Source organism: the organism of the source record quoted next, unplaced genomic scaffold, assembly GCF_019419815.1.
Source record: "Pyrus x bretschneideri cultivar Hongxiangsu unplaced genomic scaffold, Pyrus_bretschneideri_v1 Contig1, whole genome shotgun sequence".
NCBI classification, from domain to species: Eukaryota; Viridiplantae; Streptophyta; class Magnoliopsida; order Rosales; family Rosaceae; genus Pyrus; species Pyrus x bretschneideri.
Window position 1 is genome coordinate 8,309,523 of NW_025999390.1, and position 22,537 is coordinate 8,332,059.

General features: G+C 34.5%; 2 protein-coding genes across 2 annotated transcripts; both read right to left on the reverse strand.

Annotated features, from left to right (window-relative positions):
- Nucleotides 1–305: 305 nt before the first annotated feature.
- Nucleotides 306–10,236, reverse strand: GAL3 (beta-galactosidase 10). Its single transcript, NM_001302281.1, is given in 18 exon segments — nt 306–461; nt 944–1,277; nt 1,888–2,096; nt 2,212–2,322; nt 2,491–2,598; nt 3,281–3,390; nt 4,217–4,326; nt 4,444–4,652; nt 5,705–5,869; nt 6,272–6,478; nt 6,623–6,728; nt 6,965–7,053; nt 7,568–7,711; nt 8,684–8,776; nt 9,053–9,119; nt 9,286–9,398; nt 9,519–9,614; nt 9,957–10,236. Coding segments are annotated over 18 exon segments (2,556 nt in total). The 5' UTR covers nt 10,131–10,236; the 3' UTR covers nt 306–350.
- A 2,471-nt stretch (nt 10,237–12,707) lies between these two features.
- On the reverse strand, nt 12,708–21,673 carry LOC103946789 (beta-galactosidase 6). The gene is given in 19 exon segments (XM_009357583.3): nt 12,708–12,974; nt 13,075–13,220; nt 13,581–13,688; nt 13,930–14,037; nt 14,132–14,241; nt 14,476–14,567; nt 14,857–15,038; nt 15,789–15,808; nt 15,811–15,955; nt 16,496–16,614; nt 16,717–16,801; nt 17,785–17,890; nt 18,207–18,301; nt 18,421–18,564; nt 19,019–19,111; nt 19,410–19,476; nt 19,580–19,692; nt 19,967–20,062; nt 21,384–21,673. Coding segments are annotated over 19 exon segments (2,172 nt in total). The 5' UTR covers nt 21,567–21,673; the 3' UTR covers nt 12,708–12,814.
- Between the last annotated feature and the right edge of the window lie 864 nt (nt 21,674–22,537).

The following is a 22,537-nucleotide window of genomic DNA, read 5'->3' on the forward strand; positions in this document are numbered from 1 at the left end:
CTCGTGCTCAACCATTCAAATTCGGGCTATCGGCTATGAAGAGCCACACCAAACAGTTTTGCTTCCCCTGAAAGAACAAATCAAATCCACTTTACAAAAGTTGGTAGTACAATGAAACAGTCGAGCAATATCGTTCGATTCGTTCTCGTTTTCACTGTCAAGCAAACAAATCAATAAGCACACAGCAGATGCCTCTTTCAAATTCTCAATAAAATTGGATATATCGGTTGTGTTTCCTGCTACATTCTTGTATAGCAATTAGCAATGAAAATATAATAAAACTGTAATATGACAAAGTAGCAAGTTCTCTCCTCTTTCTTTCCAAAGTTGAAATATAAAAATTCAAAATTTCAGTTGCACTGTACTTCAACTGCAAGCTTCTTTGGTTCACTCAGACACGAACCCTTATTAAAATTTTCTCCTGTTAATTCTATGTCGCATCGGTTCTTATTCAAGCAGACCTGCAATAAGTAGAAAGCAGGTTAGGAAACTGTCTGTAAAGACTCAAGTCGTATAAATGCCGATAATTATATTACATGAGATTATGTAAGGTAATGGTTGATCCAGTAATGTTCAAAAGGAACTAAAAAAACCGAACAATTTATGGACAACGAAGAACACCTAAATTTAAGGTCCAAATGACTTGAATTGATTTAAAGAAATACGACTTTTGTGTACTAGGTAAGGTTAAAGTTGAAGAAACACTGTATCTAAAGCTGGTTGGGGTGGGCTAACTGTCAAAAACCTCTAAATTATATGCTATCAAAATGTAATCAAACTTGATGACAAGTTTTGAATTAAAGATGGTTTGTAAAAATGTTAGCGAGCGTGCTGACAAGCTTACTGGAATAGGAAATCCTCCCCAACAATGACAACAAATACTCAATTGGACACATCTATAATTCCAGTTGAACTCACATAAAGGGGAGTTGGATGTGCTTACCTTTTCGACCACAGAAATGGAGTTAGGGTCATGGCAGTTGCCCTGTGTATAGGACCCACAGGCGCCTGTAGGATTCCCGAAGCTGGCAAATTTTACACTTGAAATATGTGTATCCTCGGGGCAACCTAAATGGACGGTTGCAACGGTTTTGTTACTTCCACTTCCATCATTCCAAGATTCAAGGTCAATAGAGGGGTAATTCTCTGCTACAAGAGCGCACACACCAGTGATTTTCCGCCTTGAGAACTCAATTTTGGATGGATCTCCACCTTTCTCCTCGAATATCACCAGTACGTTTCCAGATTGCTTGAACCAAGACCGTGGAACATGGTACCTGGTCCAGAAACAGTAAGAGGTGAGTTTTTCATGGTGACAAACAATAGAGATGTCAGTTTGCATCATGCAGTTTCGTCTCATTAATTTTAGAAGAAAAGAACTGAGAACACCATGAAGATCGAAGTTCATTACTGTAAAATATTTCGTGAATTGAGCACATAAAAAAGTACAAACTTGTTGACAAGGGGAAACAAAGCATGATACTTGTATTTTGTGGGTTCGTATCCACACATCGAAGTGAAGTCTCTAAACCATAAACACCATAGTTATGTTTTTTTTGGAAAGAAAAATGGCATTGAAAATTTGCGAAAGGATTCCAAAGCCTATGTTCTGATACATACACATGTACGTATATACAATCTTGCTTATGTGTGTGTATTCATGCCTGTGCTTGATGGTCATCGTATCCTGGTAACATTAGTTCAAATACATAATTCTCGAGTTCTGAGCTTCTCCTTTTTCTCATTTTAAGATCTGATAAAGGTCACGGAACATTTATGTACATCTGTCTGGTGTAAAAATATTTTGGCAGCAATTGAAACAGATTCAAAAAATAATTGTCTTCCAAAAACAAAAGGTGTAATGATTTTTTTCCGATGTTATATTACCATCTTTGCGTTGGTTCTCCACACCCTGTATTGCATTTGTCTGGATCGAATTTGCCTCTGTAATTGCATTCTTTAACACATCCATGTAAAGGGCCCTTCCTAGGCCAGTATCTTCCAATCTCTTCTCCATTTAACCAAGCTAGACCTTTTCCCATGTGAATCATATCCAAACCAACGGGATCATCACCCGGTGGAGGGTCCACAATAACCTGCAATATTTCGAGTAATCAATTATTCTCCATTACCTCTAGTAAACAGCTGTGTTCAAACCAAGTAATTGGTTATTGTCATACATAAGAGATGTCGGGTAATCCAAGTGCTCACCTTATACCATGTCAAAGGCTGTTCCTTTGGAGGTTCTGAGGCTGAAATCCAATTTACATTACCGAAACCTTCTTCCTTGTAAAGACCTTGATGCTCCCCTTCCAATCCGATCTGGAAATGGAAGAAAGAAATTAAGGTGAGTCAGTTAAAAATTTAAAATGGGCTGCAACCACATTTTAGACCCTTGTAAGATATTAACAGGTTGCAGTTTATGCTGTGTTCGCTCCAATTAAAGCAGTAAAAAGACAATAACACAAGATATAAAAAGGGAGAAAATACCTTGTAGGTCCAATTATACGCTGACAAATCTATTGTCCCATTGTTGAATCCCTGAATCTTGACACTAGTTAGCCCTGCCCCGACCCATTCATAAAATGATCCTGCGTTCTAAAAGCATGGAGAAAAGATCAATAAGCTGTTGAAAATGTTGGAAACAAGGTACATAGATGGTTGGTAAGGAGCCAACTAGTTTCAACCAGTACACTCAATACGGAAACCTGTATTGATGTTCATTCGGTGAAAAAAGATCATATTATGGAGGCCCATCCATCAATGTGGTCCAATGTATGAAATGTCTTTTTTCCCTTTAGGTTTTCCATGTAAGATAGCAGTACATGAAAAAATCATTTATCCATGTGATTACCATCACGATCATATCAATGTTTATCAACACCATGTGTCTGTATATTTGACAACAATTAGACGAATAAATAGTTGCGGATTTTGTAGGGATGACTCTTGAAGAAAATCCTACAAAATGTTCTCCAATTTGAAAGATATTTTGTTAGATTGATTTTTGAAAGGGACCTAAAAAGGAGATGCCCTGGACTATTGAACCGCATTATAAGCGAGCTCCTCAAAGAGGACTCCTCGTCAGAAGCTCCAATTCAAAAATTATTAAGTTAACAAAATAACCGGAGTTGCAGTCATGTATTCAAATAATACACCTGTGTATACTCGTAGTTGTTTTCCGTGGTGCACCAGATGAAAGTGGTTTACACTACAGTCTCAACTGACAGTTAACATTGAATAAATCATGGAAATTAGACACGACAGAAGACAACTATACCTGCAGACCAACTGTCATGCTTAGTAGAGCAATATCATTCTTCCCCTCCTTAAGAGAGATGGGAGCTTTTAATTTGAAGGGGAAGTGCGTGCCATTTCCAGCTGCACTAGCTGAACATCAAGCATATAAGACATTTATTAGCAAGAGGTAGTCCAAAAAGGATTTAGAATTAAATGACTCCGGCTGTGGGATTTAGTAAATTAACACTGTCAACAAATAACAAAATTAACTAGAACGTCAACTAATCATGGAGGTAACCAGAACAATGCACCAGAATATGTAGAATACTGGATGGCAGTAATGTAGCACCCACAAATGAGATAGACATGCACCAAAAACTGCTTCATAAATCTAATCGCACAGATCTGTTTTCAACAGTCTATACTTTGTAAGCGTGTAGTTAAAGATGGAGCATCTAATTAAACATGAATTGGTAAATGGATGGAGATGCTTAGGGTTCTTTGAAATGCAATGGTTTTAATATCAGAGGTGGGAGTTTCATATTCCCACCATGAATATCCCACCCCACTCCCAAAATGTGATAGACTAGGCCAAACACGGGGCTCAGACATGTGGCCAAATGGGGCCTGACCTCTTAATAACCGTTTATAGTTGGAGCATCCAACCCAGAACCAACTGCCAAAGGCGGGAGACCCAGGAGCTTATTTACTGAAATGAAACACTTAGAATAACCTATGTAAGATTGTTATATCCTCAACAATAACTTCTGTCTCAATTTATGAGACGTCTGCATGAAATAAGAAAAAGTCACAAACTTCTGCCTCAATTCAGCCACAAATTATTTTTACAAGCATAAGCGTACCATCAAAATACCTAGTCCTGCAGATCAGGTATGACTTAAACAGAAAAAGAAGCAAGTCCATAGAAGCTTTCATTTTGAAATTGACCATAAGTCATTTAGACAAGAAAAATAACCTTGGAGCTCTTGATTCACAAAAGCATGGACAGCATGACCCTTTGATTCAATTAGAAGAACTGGCGAGCTTCCCTTCTTTAAGAACTCTTCATTTTCACCGACCAATATGCTGCCATTAAAAGAATCATATGAGTCAAAGAAATTACTTGATTCAGAAAATCCTAGAGAAAATGACTTTAGATGGTAAACTATGCCGTTATTTTTTTCCGAATGAGCAGAGACAAACCTTGTTGTATACCAAAGATAGTCCGTCGTAAATTTTGTTGTGTTAATGTGATCTACCAAGCCACTTTTTACAAAGTCCGCTTCACCCCAAATCCCAGCTTTCTCCACAAATATATCCCATTTCAGATCTTTCAAGCTTTTATCCGCTGATCCCACTGATAGCTGCAAACTCTCAGGTAACATTTCAACTACAGAGCTCTGGGATCCAACCTATTGGAAAATTTCAAGTTGAATTGTAAACCCTAATTCAAAGCTAAAGTGATAAAAAAAATTCAGGAAAGTTAGAGGGGCATATGTCATGACTATTTATTTGTGAATCACTTGTAAAGAGCGCAGAAATCAAGGGAATATTTCTTGATAAGGTAATGTAGATCGTTGGTCTAGTACAATATGTCATCACCATTCCATCAGCAGTTATTCGCATATCATTTCTCGAGGACTCATAAATCAATGGAAAATTTCTTGATAAGGTAGATATCAGTACAAGAGAGTTTTATTTCAAACTCTCTACCATCATTTATGCCATAAATTGTAGAGCATGCCAGCTTACTAGTCTATCATGTAAACAGTAAACCAGACCAGTTAGAGAACAATTTGCAATGTTTAGGGCCACTCCCAAGAACGACAATATATCATTTTCATATCATTTCCATCTGCATACTGTTTCATTGTTCTATTGTTTCCTTTCTATATATTCTCTATGTATGCGCTCGTGCGTGGACACACACATACTGCTTCATTGTTTCAGTGTTTCCTCTCCATGAATGGGAGCACACATATGTAGACATATAAAGCGAGCATCTAGGGAGGGGTCTCCATTTTCTAGAAAAGCAGAAATATCTTTGCATTATATTTGAATGATCTGAACTGTCTGTTTTTCAAATCTCTGTTTAAGGGTCATCATGATGGTAATAAAATGATTATATATCTTCATATTTGGTTGATTTCTTGACAAGGATGAACCTTGAATGGAGATTTAATAGTTAGACGGTTTGGATCATTTTACTAGGATGATAGGTTCGTGATACAGGACAGCATAAACACTAAGATCTAAATGTAAAAATTAAAGTGACCTGCCATTTAAACCACCTGACTTGAAGTTTGAACAACATCCTGTATGTCTAAGATCTAAATTGTATCTCTACATATAGAGATACATGTGATACATGCATGTATCATTGAATACAAGATGAGCTAAACATACAAACTTTTAAAACTAAGTTACCTTGATAGAATGCAGGCATCAGAAACTTAGAAGTTACCTTTGCTGTATTAAACACTACATTCTTGCAGTCTGGCAGTATGCTAACCGACCATGCTGGAAGATGATATGACATGTTTCGAAATTCTACCGTCTTGTCATTTTTGTCATCCATGTTTGCTATAAAGGCAGCACATGCTCCAGAAGAGTTGGTGAAGACATCAGCCTACAACATAGCATACTGTTCAGTAATGGTTCCCCACAGTCAAGCAGAAGCATAAACAGGCGGAACTAGAGATTAAAACTTCCAGTAAAAAATTATATGCAGCAATGAGATGGTACTGCATATATTTAGGTTTAACAGATCCACTTACAAGAACCATATAGCAATTCTTGCATATGTCAGTATCAGAATATCAAATTAATTCGAACATATCTTATGATCTTGAAGATGAAGTCGGTCAAATACTAAGCTTTAAACATGTTTTAGTGCCGAGGACAATAACCTGAATTACATACACCGAGCTTATAACTAGTTTTAACTTTCATTTGATAACTAAATTTATATACAAAAAAAAAATGATTAATATCTAGCAAAGATGTAGTCAAATACTACGATAAAATATACCTCTAGGGAAGGACCCAGTGATACATTAGTTGGCTGACTGTTGAGCATAATATGCTCACATAACTTGATGGCTCTGTGAAGTTGCTTAAGGTGCCCCCATTTTGGAAGCCTAGGTAATCCATATTCATCAATTGGTGCCTCATAATCATAACTTGTGGTAATGAATGGCCCACCTGAAGTTCGACCAAAATTTGTTCCTCCATGATACTAAACCACGAAAAGAAGAGAAATGATAAAGCCAAAATTAACACCATTGATAATTATGTCAAAAACCGTAATGCCAACAACAAGATGGTAATTAAGTACAAAACTGACATGGAATGTGATATTAGATGCAACAAAATGAAGTACCATATAGTAATTGTGTACGCTTCCGCCTTTTTGGAAAAAGCGAGCTACAGAAAAAGCAATATCTTCAGCTGGCCGGTGAGGATTCCAGCCCCCAAATGTTTTAAACCTGAAATGGATAGAGATTGATCCAAGCACATAAGATGAAATTTTGATTCCCAAAGAAAGAATATTAGAAGCATCATTGATTCATTGGCCTTTTGGGATGGGAGCTGACTTGTATTTGGTTTTCAAAGCGCCATAGTTTCATGAAGACAACTTATGATGAGGAAACCGTAACAGAAAAACTACGCAGTATAGTAATAGAAACACAAACAGAGAGACAGAGGTGAAATACTACATTACCAGCCAGGCCAATTCTCTGTCCAAATTTTAGGTTTGTTCTGATAGATAGGCGTAAACTGGTCACAGTAGAAGGAGTTACAAGTATTTATCTGGAAAAGAAACATGGGATTGGTAATCAGTTATAGTCTATAACAATGTAGACCGGTCACAAACAAGTAACCATTTAATTCTGCCTGGGATCATAATGGGTTTTATTTTGCGATACAAAACATGGCTAAGTAGATTTGCCAAATAAAACTTGTACATGTAATAGATAAGGTGAACAAATGAGCATTTTCAGGTTTTATATCGTTTTGACATAAAAAGAATACTTCATTTGAGAAATTGCAGTACAAAACTTTGATGAAAAATGTCAGAAATAGACCTTAAATCTCACAAACACATTTAAGGAAAACATCATTTGTTTGCACGTGCAGGACGTATACTGTCCCGATTCCATAAGTAAAAACAAAAACTTTTTAATCTCACAAAATCATTTTTACTTTATTTCAAACATAATACACAGAATGTGGATTCTGTTAATTGTATATTTACATTTGATAATTGTAAATAAACAGAAATTCTCTATGGTATGATAAGTAATAAACCGTTCAAGACCCTTACCACAGACTCTGGAGCATCAAATTGTTGGCACATTATCCAAGGGACACCTATATTCTGAGAAACAGCCATACTAGCAGCCCACATAGCATATTGTTTACCCCCTTCTCCATAATCCTTTTCATAGTATCCATATTCATTTTCTACCTGCAACCCACAATGCACCATTCTATGAATCTTAACATCTGCTCGACGACATACATAAATGAGATTTGAAGCAAATTCCCAACAAACAAGATGCAAAACTAAAGCTGGAGCAAAATCCCAAACCCTGCAATTGATTTACTTGATCAAAAAAATTAGTTGTAGGTTCTGAAAGACTAAAAATTCATGACTGAAACGAAGGTTAACAATGAATAGCTAACCAAATAGTGTAACTCTACGTAATCATACTCTACGGGGATTTCTCATATCAAATCTACTAGACACGAGAGATGTGTCTCGGAAAGCTACTTTCAAGCACCCATATCCTTTAACTCTGGGAAATTACTTTCAAATACTAGTATCCCTTAACATAAGACACAATCACATACACAAACAATAGTCAAGAACTTCAATCTGTTTGGGATAATGCATACCATACTAGTAAGAAAACCAAAAATGTAGTCATGTTCCCTCATCAATTCATGTTCCCTCATCCTCATATTATTTAATAAAATTATGTTTCCAATCACAGAAGTGAAATGTTGAAATCGAGAACCACTTCCAATCACACGATGTGATGATTCAGGGAACTAGAATGAATACACAATGTCACCAAGCTTAGTTAAAGGCTAATCTAGGAAAAAAAACAAATCAGAACAAATAAGATCGATATCACCAGGGTTTTGAAATTTGGACCTAGAGGACCCATTTTAATAGAAGGGAACAAAGTTCATGAAACATATATTTCTTTCCTCCTCCTTTCGACATCTCCGGTGCATTTTATAGAGTAGAAATGTAAGATTCTGGCATTGAAATATTTTCTCCACTGTTCTTATCTCTCAAGGAGGATAAATATACAGATATAAAGTATTGGTGCTGTGTAATTTCACAAAATCAGGACAGTTAATTGACTATCACCAGATGGTTCGGGAAGAAAAAAGCTTGACTAGCACTCTCAAAGTCAAAGATGCTTGCCTGGGCCAAGATAATAGGACCCCCTTGCGATGCAAAAAACTTCTCCTGTTTCATTAGGTCAACTATGAATGTTGTGAACTTCTGCATGTGATACTGAAACCCCAGCAAGTTTAAAAAAGAAAATGAATCAGTTAGAGACATGTAATTAATTAATTAATCAAGTAAGCGTAAACTGAAAAATAATGGCAACACAATGGCCTAGTCATCGAGGCGAACAAGAAAGTAATAACAAAATGAATTCACTATCAAAGTTTATCACAAGATGACATGGAAGTATGAATATTCTTTTCAACCAAAAGAGAATGAATATTCTTGGAACATCATCTGCAAAGATATGTAACCTAGGGTTTACCAATTTGACTCCCATACCTTAAAAGGCTTATTTTCAGTCCGAAACACAGTGCCAGGCACATAATGCAGCCAAACAGGTATCCCTCTGTATTTACAAACGTGTTTTAGGAGTTGTCAGACAATAATTCAAGTCAGTAAAAGAAAAAAAGAACAATCAACGACTACGATATTAAATGGAGATATGCAGCAAGAGCCAATATTAACCTAGCCTCCGGTAGAAACTATATTACAACGAAAATAGAATGGCATACCCAAAGAACCATTCTGCCGCAACAAATGGGCCAATTCGAAGAATCAAATGCATCCCAGCCTGCTCGACGATTTTGACAAACTTTACCAGATCATATCGTCCCCCAAAATAATACTGAAAATCCCAAATAGAAAAAGGAAAAAGTGCAAATCAGTTTACTGTATACACAATCATAAGTAGCACTTAAGCACAATGTCCACAATCAAAAAGCCATTGATTTGAAAGTGGACTCACATTGCCTGGAGATGGTTCATGGCCATTCCAAAACACATACGTCTCAATCACATCCACCCCACCTTCTTTCGCCGTTTGAACTAGCTTCGGCCACATCTGCAAACAGGCACACAAACCGCAATCATGATTTAAACCAAATAACAATGCAGCTAGTGTTAAAGTTTCAGAGAGACGGGCCACGGCCCACCACTATCGCATCAACAGATCGAAAGTAACCAACAACAAAAAATCACAAGCATCCAAAATTCTAAATCAAATAACCAAACAAAATTAAAACGATATGGCTCAAAGTCAGAGGTCTACAATCGAACACTAAACTGCCAAGTAAAATGCAAAAGCTACCAACTTTTCAGCGTGACTATGATTTGAAAGGAAAGAGTAAAGTGGGTTTTGAATTAAATTTGAGAAATGAGAAGTGAAGTGGATTGGTTTAGTTACCTCAGGGACGCTGCGAGGGTAGTGAATGGCAGCAGAGATGAGGAGCTTCCGCTGGCCATCAATGATCAGAGACCGGCTGTCGTAGCTCACATTGCGCGCCGCAGCCGTTGCCAATAGCGCGATTGCCCAACACGGTAACAGCAAAAGCAGCAGCAATGGCGGCAGCAGCTTCATCTTCTCCTTAGTTCTTGGTTCTTAGTTCTTGCTCAGCGCAACGCTAGCTTAATAATGATAGCTTGATACGAGCTCACTCATTGGCCTTTGGGAACATGGTTGGTTGGCAGAGAGAGAGAGAGAGAGAGAGAGAGAGAACAGAGCATGTGAACTTGTGTAATCTATTTATGGCGAATAGTTGAGGGTTTTCGAGCTCAGCAATCTGAGTGGGACAGAAACTGCCGAATACTGTCCAATGGGTAGTGAGAGAAAGAAGACAGGGGTTTGAACGTGACGGTACATTACGTGTTATTATATAAATAATAAGATATGTGTGCTAAAAAGTTAATAACTTAAAAAATAAAAATTTTCACCACTCTTATTAACGCACGTGATGGAGCATTTTTGGGGTTTTAGGTAAAGGAAGTCGGTGGATCTCACGACTTTCCCGTACAAGATTTTGCCTACAAAGATTTTCAAGCGATGTCGGAGTCATGAGTCATCCTATTCCTATCTCTCTCCTTAAGCATCGCATATGCCAATCATAGGAAATAATTTAATAGAATTTAATATTACAAGTTAAGACAGGTGTACACAGCTACACTTAAATAGTAAATACTTGGGTTTAATAGGAATTAATCTTACTAGATAAGACACGTGTACATGCTAAATACTTAAGTTTATATATGTTAAATACTTTGGTTTAATAGGAATTAATATTACAAGGTAAGACACGTGTATATGTTAAATAATTGGGTTTAATAGGAATTAATATTAATAAATAAGACACGTGTAGATGATAAATTCTTGGGTTTAATATGAATTAACCTTACAAGATAAGACATGCATACATGTTAAATACTTGGGTTTATTCAAAATTAATCTTACTAGGTAAAACACATGTAAACGATAAATACTGAGGTTTAATAGGAATTAATCTTACTATGTAAGTCTGGTAAGACATGTGTACACGATAAATACTTGGGTTTAATAGGAACTAATCTTACTAGGTAAGACACGTGTACATGTTAAATACTTGGGTTTAATAGGAATTAATCTTACTAAATAAGACACGTGTAGATGATAAATTCTTGGGTTACAAGGTAAGACATGCATACATGCTAAATACTTGGGTTTATTCAGAATTAATCTTACTAGGTAAAACACGTGTACACGATAAATACTGAGGTTTAATAGGAATTAATCTTACTTGGTAAGTCTAGTAAGACACTACACAATAAATACTTGGGTCTAATAGGAATTAATCTTGCTAGGTAAGACACGTGTACATGTTAAATACTTGGGTTTAATAGGAATTAATATTACAAGATAAGAAACGTATACAAGGTAAGAAATGTATACACATGTACATGTTTTCAAACGAGCGTTATTTTGTGTAATTAATCACTCGAAATCAAGTGGTATAAACACAAAATAAAACGTACAAAAATCTAATTACACGAATCAACGAAAATGAATAAATATTCTCAATGCATTTAATTAAGTAGGTGTTCATAACTTTAGTTAACGCAAAGGAACAAAATCCTACTTCTTTCTCAATTTCATTTTGCACTTGTCTAACTCACAGCGTCCCGTCAAACTCACTCTTTCTCATGCTTCCCAATCGTGTCCTCCAATCAACCTCCACCGATTCCACATCTGTCTCCAACTCGCACGTTAATTAATTTTTGATGTAATTTCTTTTCATAAGATTATCGGTTGATTCCTTTTTTCGAATCCGGATTCTCTTTGTGAGGGTGAATTCGTGTTCCTTCATCAGAAATCATTTTAAGTATTTTTATTTAAAATTAAATAGAAACACTATTTGACAAAAACTGATTTCATGATGTACGATAAACAGACACGATTCATAGATTCTCAAGATCCTCACCAAAAGGATCCTGATCTTGTTGGCTTATTTCTACCCTCTTCTGGTCAAACTGCAACTTTGTAATTTCAAAGGCAATTACCCGGAAATGGATCCGACGATCCAAGAGATTCAGAAATCATGTCTGTTCATTGTACATCGTACAGTTAGAAATTATTTAAAATTAAAAATTAAAAATTAAATTAAATAGTACCTAACAAAAACTGATCACACGATATACAATAAATAAACATAATTTCTGAATCTTTCTGATCCCCAAAAAAAAAATCTGATGAGAATCCTTTTTCCAATTGCCCAACCAAACTGTACGTTGGGCTACTAAAACCTCACTTCATAAAAGAAAGGAAAAAAAAAACGCGTTGAATTGAACAAGTCGGTCCATTTTTTTTGGTTTTTGTCAAAATACCCACCTTTAGGATTTCTTAAATCGTAACCGATAATTTTTGGGAAAAATTATATATCCTATCATATTCTCTGGTTAAAGGCGGTAAATCTTTAGTTTTATGATTTTTTAAACAATTTTATTTTGTATTCAAAATTTTAAATAGTATTATCAGCGTAAAATATTAGTGGAAACACGCTCACACTTAAATTTCTTAGAAACAAACTCAAAAGTTTAAAGTTCATTTTATCAAAATTGAAACTATGGATTCACTTTATTTATATGAGGCAAAAACTAAAGGTTGTACAGTGTGATTGACTGGAAGAAATACTTGTAAATATCCTTGGATGTTATAAAGAATACAGATTTGTATTGGATGGTTATACAATCACTATATTATATAGGTGTTAATGAAATAAATTAACGACCAACTACTTAGTAATTTTTGTAACGAAGCTCGTTGTGAGAAATAGGTTCATACATAGTGGAAAGTGAAATGGTGCTTAAGGAAGTGTGAAGAGGGTTTCCACCATATTCTTCAAGCAAAACTAAAAGGTTTCCAGAGTTTTTGAGGAATGATCGAGGAATATGGTACCTGTAAAACATAAAAAACCAAATAAAATAAAATTTGTAGCAACTATGTGAGTCAATATATGTAGTGATTTATATGAATTTGGTATTGAAAACTAACTTACATTGTTTGGGAAGGTTTTCCTTTAGAAGTAAGAAATGAAACCCAATAACGACCAATACTTTGGTCATTAACCCAAGCTTCACCCTTCCCCATTGAGCTTAGGTTTAAGATGACTGGATCATTTCCTACCGGCGGCTCGAAAACAATCTGCAATTCATAAAGACATAAATAATATGATTTCACATCTTTAACACAAAATGCTGAGTAGCCCTATGAAGATAATTCTTACAAAATTGTATTTCATTAGGGAAGTATTATTGGCACTTTAAAAATCTCATTCTACACTCCTCACAAGTGTATTTTTCTTTCCTAATATAAAAAGTTTGGAGTGTAGAATGAGATTTTTAGAATGCTAATAACAATTCCCTTTATTATATAGTTATTCATAATTTTAGAGTTCATAGGTACTTGTCCGAGTATTTGTACTTCTTCTCGTAAAACATTTGACGTTTCAAGTGTATTCATTTTATTTTTTTTATGTAGTTATTCATAATATTTTGCCCATACCTTGTACCAAGTAAGTGGTTGATTTGAAGAGCCTCCAACGTCACTCCATTCGACGTTGTCTATATTTTCTTCTTTGTATATTTGCATTTTCTCTCCAAGTAGTCCAACCTGTAAAGATCTCATTCAAATATATTAACAATTCATTTCTGTGGGTTATCCGTCAATAATTAAAAGTTTTTTTTTCATTTTTTCTATAAGAGACCAGCTAGTTTTGCTTCATCCTTTCGGGGTCTGGAAGACTAACGTGGGCATTTCAGTTTTTCTCTAACCACTATCGTGTGATTTACCAACGTTACAAATCTATAATTAAAAGTTTTGAATTATTGAATATTGGTAATTAAGGTTTTACCTGATATCCCCAATCGTAATTAGTAAAATTGTACAATTCTTTTTTACTGCATTGAATTTCCACTCTTCTTAAGCCAGCAAATCTTCTTTCTAGAAAAGCTCCTGAATCCTTTGCAATTGCAGAGAAGAAAAAAATTTGTTGAGTCGAGAGGAGAAACTGGATGACAAATAAATATATATAAATACAATTATCGTAGTCCTACCGGAAGTCCAACCATTACGCTTAGCAAAGAAATATTGTTTGTGCCGTTGTTTAAACCAATTGGTTTCTCCATGACGAATTGCTTCGTATCATGACTGCCATGGCCATTTCCTGTAAGAAACGAATCCAATTACATAAATTAAAACAAATAAATAATTCAATTGACTTGTTTTCAAATAATGATTGGGATGTTCTAATAAAAATATGCAGCATGAGAATTGCTAACGAGACTCTCAAAAAAATTAAGCTCTTCATGAACTCTTTGTACTAAAGTAATCATCTTTAAATCTAGACGACACAAAATTGTTTTGATATTTATATGTTTATATATTGTTATTGCGTTACCTATATACATGTTGTTTATGAAAGCATGTGTTACATGTCCGAGAGACTCTACAACAAGTACCGGTTCAGCGCAAGAAATGTTGTGTTGAAAACTGTTCAAAAAAAAAAAAAAAAAAAGATTAAAGGCTCCATTAGTTATTGAACCATGATTCGCTACTGATAAAAGAGCAGTAAGTACTACTGAAAAATTAATCATAAATGAATACGTATTTAAATAATTGAAATTGGAAATTGTGATTGGGCACTTGTCCATTTGTGATTGTATTTCAGCAACACTTACTATTATTCTTTTAGCAGCGAAGTATGGTTCTCAGTTATTTCTATAAATAAGAGGTTGTATACGTGGAAAAAGTAGTATTTGGTAAGAGATGAAGAATGTACCTCAAAGTATACCAAAGATAATCCGATACATCTTTTGTCACGTTCATATGCTCGAGTAATGTGTCTGATTGTAGTGAAGTATTTTCAAAGTTTGGGATGATATCTGTGAACTTTTGCCATTTGTCCATTGTATCAAATATTTTTGTTGATCTTATGATTCTTTTGTTTTGCTTTGTATTAACCTATTAATAATAAGTAAGAACAAAACAAACCATTACTTTTCCTTGTGTGCCAATGTTCTACCATTACATGACAAGAAACTAATTTAGAAAAAAAGGTAAGTACCAATATCTATCAAACATGTAAAGTTGATTTAAATTGGTCTCAACCTTCTAAGGGTTTTAAATAACTAACTGTTACATTTAGAAAACTTGATTATACGTTAGGTCTAATGTTAAGTGATTACACCAACAAGGTTTAGTGATGATGTGGTCTAATAATTGAGGGATATGGTTGAGTTTTCACTAACACGTTATCTATGGAACTTTGAATTTCCATATCGACCTCTTTTAACCAAGTGAATATAGTGTTTAAGTTCGCAAAATAGGTTGAACTTAAGGGTTTGGAGCTCCTCTATAGATGTGTATCACTGAAAATTCAAATTTGTCTACATCATCACTTAACAATGATGACATCATCAGTTAATGCTAGTGATCTAACAGCCAATTTTCATAACATTAATGAATGTTTTAAAAATTTAAAACAAATTTGCAATCATTCTAAATTATTTTAAAACAATACCTTAAAATTTGAGTGATTATCCATACTTAAACTAAAATAATGGACAATGATTTGGAAATGTAGGTGTTAAGAAAAATGGATAGCTTTTTTTCTTCATATATGACAAGATTAGATAACTTGCTTTGTTTTAAACCCAAAACGAAAAAAAAAAATATTAATCATTTAAAAAATTAAAAAATTAGATAACTTACCCTTGCAGTATTGAAAATTTCTTTTCACAGTCAGATAAAATGGCGACTGACTTTGGCATCAGCTCATGAGAAGCATTTCTGAACTGAACCGTAGCGTTACTTTTTTCATCGTTATTTATTAAAAATGCAACACATCTTCCTGCACTTTCTTCGCTAAAGACATAGGCCTAGACAAATAATATTCATTAATAATCAACTATGAATAATTGGTGTTTAATAAATCAGCTGAAGTAATAAAATGAAATAGGTACTCGTCGATTTTCTCCTGAACTTGTAAGGAGCTGTTAGTTTTCTTCTTAAATTTTAATTTTAGCCGATTACCGCTTGAACTTTTATAATTACCAATTTTTCTCTTGAATTTTAATTTTAACTAATTACCACCTAAATTTTATAATTGGCAAATTTTTCCCCGAACTTTAATTAATTCCCCCTTCTAAACCCCTAAAATTGAAACTAAAAAAAGGGTACGAGTGAATTAGCAAAAGAGGAGAAGAAGAAAAAAACAATATTTTGTCCATATTAGGGAATCATCTTTTTACAATTATAAAGTATAGCTTAGGGAAAATTTGGCTAATAATAAAAGTTCCGAGGTGTACTTAGTTAAAATTAAAGTTTCATAAAGAAAATTGACAGCTCTCAAGAAGGAGGAAAATCGACAAATACCTCAAAGGCTGTTTAATGAATCAGATAAATTTGTATTATCTTACCTCTTGAAGTTGACCTAAAGAAAAATTAGTTTGTGTTCCGTTTAGTAAAGTTGTAGAGCAACTTTTAATTGCAGCATGCAACTCCTTTAGGTGACCCCACTTGGGTTGCCTTAATAAACCTAATTTGAGAGAACAATTTATAATTAGCGGTTACTTAATTAACCATGAATTAAATCGAGGATTAACTACCTAATAAATAAATATGATGCAGAAGAACTCACCATATTCATCGAGAGGAGCTTGATCATAGTAACCTGTTATGACATATGCCGAGCCTGTTCTTCCGAAATTAGTTCCCCCGTGATACTAGGTTACGATAAGTGCAATACCAATTAATCAATTATTTGATTAATATATACTAAATGGGACCCACATAGTAGATAGGATCCTCCCCGGATCCTCTTTGTGAGGATCCCGGATCCCGGGGATCCTTTAATCTTATTCTTTCATCGCACATTTTGCGATCATAAATTATTTTAAATTATATTATTTAAAATTGAAAACAAACAGTACATGACAAAAATTAACCGCATGATGTACGATGAATGAATAGGATTAAAGAATTCCCATAATCCTCACAAAGAGGATCCGGCGAAGATCGTATCTCGTGTGTAAATATAAAAAACTTGAAAAAAAATTGTAATATGAAAGAGAAAGAATTTGAAGAGGAATGGAAGAGAGCGAGACAGAAAACGCGTGTTATTTTTATTTTTTAATTAGACTATTAGGAATATGCTTTGCTAACATATGGGTGAGGAAAGAAAAAAAAAGTTAAGTTTTATTTTTTCTACACAGAGTGTTTTATTAATAATAGTATAGATATTTACATATATATTGATATAGAGAATAATGTTAGAATACGAGCATAAGTTTAGATGTATTTCGCCTAGTTTATAAAGGATTACAACTGGGAATGAATCTTAAATTACTCGTTTATATTAAAATTAGGAGACAATGTAGGTTTCCAACAATGATTCTAATAGGAGAATGGTAGGAATTGTTTGTCTATATAAATATGACCTCTACTCTCACAGAAATAGACTCACTCATTATTGAACTACAACCGATTGTTAGTTGAGCATTAAGAATTTGATAAAGATAGGAGAAGGTCAGCTGTGAAGATCATGGCTTCTTCATCAAGTATTTCTTACAAATAACTCTAAATATATATGATTAGGTTTAAGAGAGGTTTCAAAGGAGAAAAATTAAAGTATTTATTCTAAAACAAAGATTTATAAAAGGTAAGGAATGTTTTTAAAGGAGCTATGTTTGTAGAAACTCAAACATACCATGTAATAGTTGATGTAGCTTCCATTTCTAGCTATAAAGAGAGCCACATGAAACGCAATGTCTTCAGCAGACCTTATGTACGGTTCTCCACCATACACTTGATAGCTTGAAAAATAAGATGAAACACAGAAAAATTCGTGAAGAAATGTATTAACCACAGAAAAAGAAAAAAAAAAAAGAATCTCGTGAAAGGAACCATAAGAACAATTCAAGACATCGTGATTTAAAAATCATGAACTTAAAACAAAAGATTATGATTTATGAATTTACTATTGATGACACAGATAGATTCTAAAGGGCACGTCCGAATATATAGACTACTATTGAATAAGATTATGTGAGTGCTAAATTTAAATGTGTCGTGGATTAAAATGTCATTAGACGAAAACATTATGTATATATATAAACTAGGAAAACATACAATGACGTCCAATTCTCTGTCCACATAGTGGGCTTATTGGGTGAGTTTGGTCCTCCAAAAGTTTGCCCACATTTCATGCCATTGCATGTATTAATCTGCATGCATGCCCGCATATTAGAGCGCATAATTAATTATAATATTAATACCATAGATAATTAAAATAACAAAACTAGTACGTTTTTGTCCTAATTAAAATGGATTAGTGAGTACTGACCACTGGATCAGGAGCATCGGTTTGCTTGCACATGACCCATGGTGCACCAGTCTGGAGGTCAACTGCCATTTTTGCAGCCCAACGAACGTAGGAGGGTCCTTTTTCATGGAATGCTGCCTCTATGTTTTGATATTCATTCTCAATCTGTTTTTAACACACACACACACACACATATAGGGATTACATGTGCAGTTACGTGTGGGTACCAATTGGCACTAAAATATTTTTCTAATACAACGATAAATTCACATTAAGGGGTATGAGAGAATAAATTAGTTGCAAACTCATTATTTTCGAGATTCAAATTTAAAACCTCGCACTTATAAGTTATAAGTGAAAATGAATATCACTTAACTGAATTTCTAAGTGGCAATTGATATTCCACTCAGTACTACGGTCTGCTGATGTTTCTCTTTACTTGGAAGTAAGAGGTCTTAGGTTCGAATATCGTGGATGGCGAATTCGATACCAAATTAGGTTGCCCATTGTGTGGCTTAGCCAAATTTCCCCTCCCATAAGCCATAGTGTAAAAATATATTGATGTACTAAAAAAAATGGCAATTGACACTGAATATTGAATTCAAATTACTGACGATACCTGCGACAGTATGATTGGGCCTCCTTGTGATGCATATAAACCCTCTGACTTCATCAAGTTCACTATTTTTGTAGTGAAGTTTTGCATATAAAACTACAAAGAAAAAATAAAATAAAATAAAAAATACAGCAGGCAAGCAACATGATCATAACGCTATATTACATAGTAGATAATGTTACGAGTGTTTTAACCATAAATTTTGATTTGCATAATTGATAAATATTTTATTTTCAATTTCAACCATCAGTTATCATATCACTTAATGCTATGCACAATTGAAGAAAATTGTGAACTTAGGTATCGAAGAGCTAGATAATATACAATTATACATGCATTGTGTACATGCATATGCATGGGTACGTGAGTGAGGAAGGGGACATCAAAGACATGCCTTGAATGGTTCGTTATCTGAGCGGTAAACTATGCCTGGGACGTCATGCAGCCAAAACGGAAGTCCCCTGCAAATATATATAAATTAAAGGATTTTAAAAAGTTAACCTAGAAATTAATTCCCTAATTGCAGCAAATTAATTAATATATAAAATATAAGGGTTAATTTACCCGTATGTCCATTCACTCTCAATGAAGGGTCCGATCCTGAGGCAAGCATAAAGCCCTTGTGCCTGGATTTCTTTTATAAATTTTACTAGATCATTTCTTCCACTGAAATCGTACTGCATATAATATGCCCATATTCAAAGTAAATATTAATCAACCAATATTATGCCAACGAGAGGAGAGATATTCATTTTTCAGTATATCGTGAATACGATTCGGTACATCAAGTGTTATAAGATAAATAGTTGGATACTTGAAAAATAAATTTCAATTACTTGTGTTGTGGCACTTATTGTGTCGAATCGTATTTTCGACATCCTGAAATATTTCTCTAACGAGAGAGAGAGAGAGAGAGAGAGAGAGAGAGAGAGAGATATCAAATTAACCAACCTGGCCCGGCTGGGGCTCGTGACGGTTCCAAAATACATAGGTTTGAATTACATCAAGTCCTCCTTCCTTGGCTTTCCCAATCAAAGATCCCCACATCTACAGTACATACCCAATAATTCATTTGAATTTGATAAACACACACGCACATGCATACAATTACATACGTTGAACTTTCTGAATTCTTCGATAAATTTTACTTTTGCTTTGTTCGCTTCTGTTTTGTTATTTTATTATTGAGTAATAAAATGAAGAATGTTACTTGATTAAAATTGTGTGTTTTGTAGATCACTCTATAAAAATAAACTTTGCAAAAAAAAAAAAAAATCAACCAAGTATCAGTGTTGTTATAATTTTATTGTTTAACTAAAGAACTTGGTTCATCCATTATTGGATAACAAGTACATGACTAAGCAAATTCGCATTTAACTAAATAAATGATTTGAATCATCAAGTAATATCATAGCATTTTTTTTTTTTATCATTTATCTTATATTTAATCAAAATCAACAACTACCTTGAGTCGTTAATCTTTCCACTCCTCCAAACCCAATGAATTTAATAGGCAATATCAATATACATAATCATTCTGCATGCATCCAGGGTTCACATTCTTTACAGTTACTGATCTCTAGCATCATACAAAATAGACATAAATTGCATATTTCCAAAATGCTATGTGAATAAAGTCAGAAAAGGTCGAATACCTCCTGCTACCCGTGACATATGTTTATAAACAGACATTTAGTGTTTGCAACCTAATATAAGTTGTTTCTAGTCCCACTCCTCCTTTGACTGATACTATAGACAGTTTGATAAAGTAACGTGATATATGCACATCACTTGTCACATGAGATGGTACACCAATGCGGTATCTCTAGCATTTTCCTTAAAACATATACTAATTTCTATATATATTTATGATTAATGTTTAGACGACCATTTAATTCTCAGTTTTCACTATTTGAAAAAATTAAAAATTGAAAACCAAAAACTACGTTCTTGAGTTTTTACAACTTGGCTTGAGTTTACATTTTCTAAAAAATTGAAAAATTGAAGTAGTTATTACCAAACAAGATTTCAGTTTTTAGTTTTTCAAAAACTAAAAATTAAAAGCCAAAAACTAAAAACGAAATTGTTATCAAACAACCCCTTAGTTGCCTTGAGCATATGTATGTATTTGACAGAAACTTTGACAGCTCGTGTGTGTGTATATATATATATATATATATATATATATATATTCTACATAAGAGAACTGTGGGTGGGGTATAAGAAGATATTATAAGAAACTCAATATGTTAACTGATTCTGTGTGATCATGAACTGCTTAATTTGTAGTGACTTCTAATTTCAAGTACTGATGAAATGAACGGCTTAAAATGTTGGGGGGTTGCATACATATACACAACATAATTACCTCAGGTGTACTCCGAGGATAGTGAATAGAACCTGAAAACAGAAGTCTTCTTTCCCCATCAATGATGAGCGATCTGCCGTCGTACGTGACATCTTCTCCGAGAACACAACCTTCTTGTGTTGTAACTACCACCACCGCTGCCACAACAAAAGCACGTCGCAGCTGCCACCACCACAGCTCCATTCTCTCTCTCTCTCTCTCTCTCTCTCTCTCTGTGGACTACTTATGCATAAGAAGGTGGGGATGGATGGACTTTAACGTAAACGAAATTAAGCTTTTAACATTCTTGTTACACTCACTCGCATATATATATAGAGCTAGCTAGGTTCAACTCCCCAATAAACAGATGACAGGGCATGCAGGTAGAATGAGTTAGGTTTAAAACATGCAGGGCACGTGACATGCACCAATTGGCTTTACACATAACACAGAGGCAAAATGGTAATTCAAGTACATGAGAAATGAGAAGAAGATGATGGGTCACGACTCACATGCACCGTCCGTGTATGCGTACGTCATAACGTGGCTGGGATGGCAAGGTTGATTAGGCCCCCAACCACTGCCACGCCTAAGCGTATGGACGCACAACAAGAGATAGCTTAAAGCATTAAAAAGCACTTTATTCCCCAATGAAAAGGCCAATGCACCAAACCTAGTGCTCAAACTATTGCCAAAGTTTTACCTTAATGTATGGAATGAGTTTACCGGAATATAGCGTTCTAATTCAATATCATAAGCATGTTTTAAAAAGCTTACACTATTTTTTTTTTATTAAACAGAACTTCACGATAGTAATGAATTCATTCTATATTAGTCAATCTTGATGTTTTGGGTCATGTTTTGCACCAGCCCATGTAAGACCGTAAAATTGAAGTTATAAACGGGCCGCAATATTTGGTAATGGACAGCCCAAGGATTAGAATGCATGGGCCCTTTTTTTCTTTTTCATACACACACTAGTGAGTCAGCAAAGTTGAAAAAATCAAGAGGCAAAATGTTTGGATTTAGGCCTAAACCGCTCAGGCCTAACCGGTTTGCAAAGTTGAGAAAATTAGAGAGTTTTAACGGAAACACTTATGGCACTGTTTATTTTTAACGAAAATATTATTTTTACTCTAAAAAGTCACTTCTTGTACTATTCACTTACAACGCCT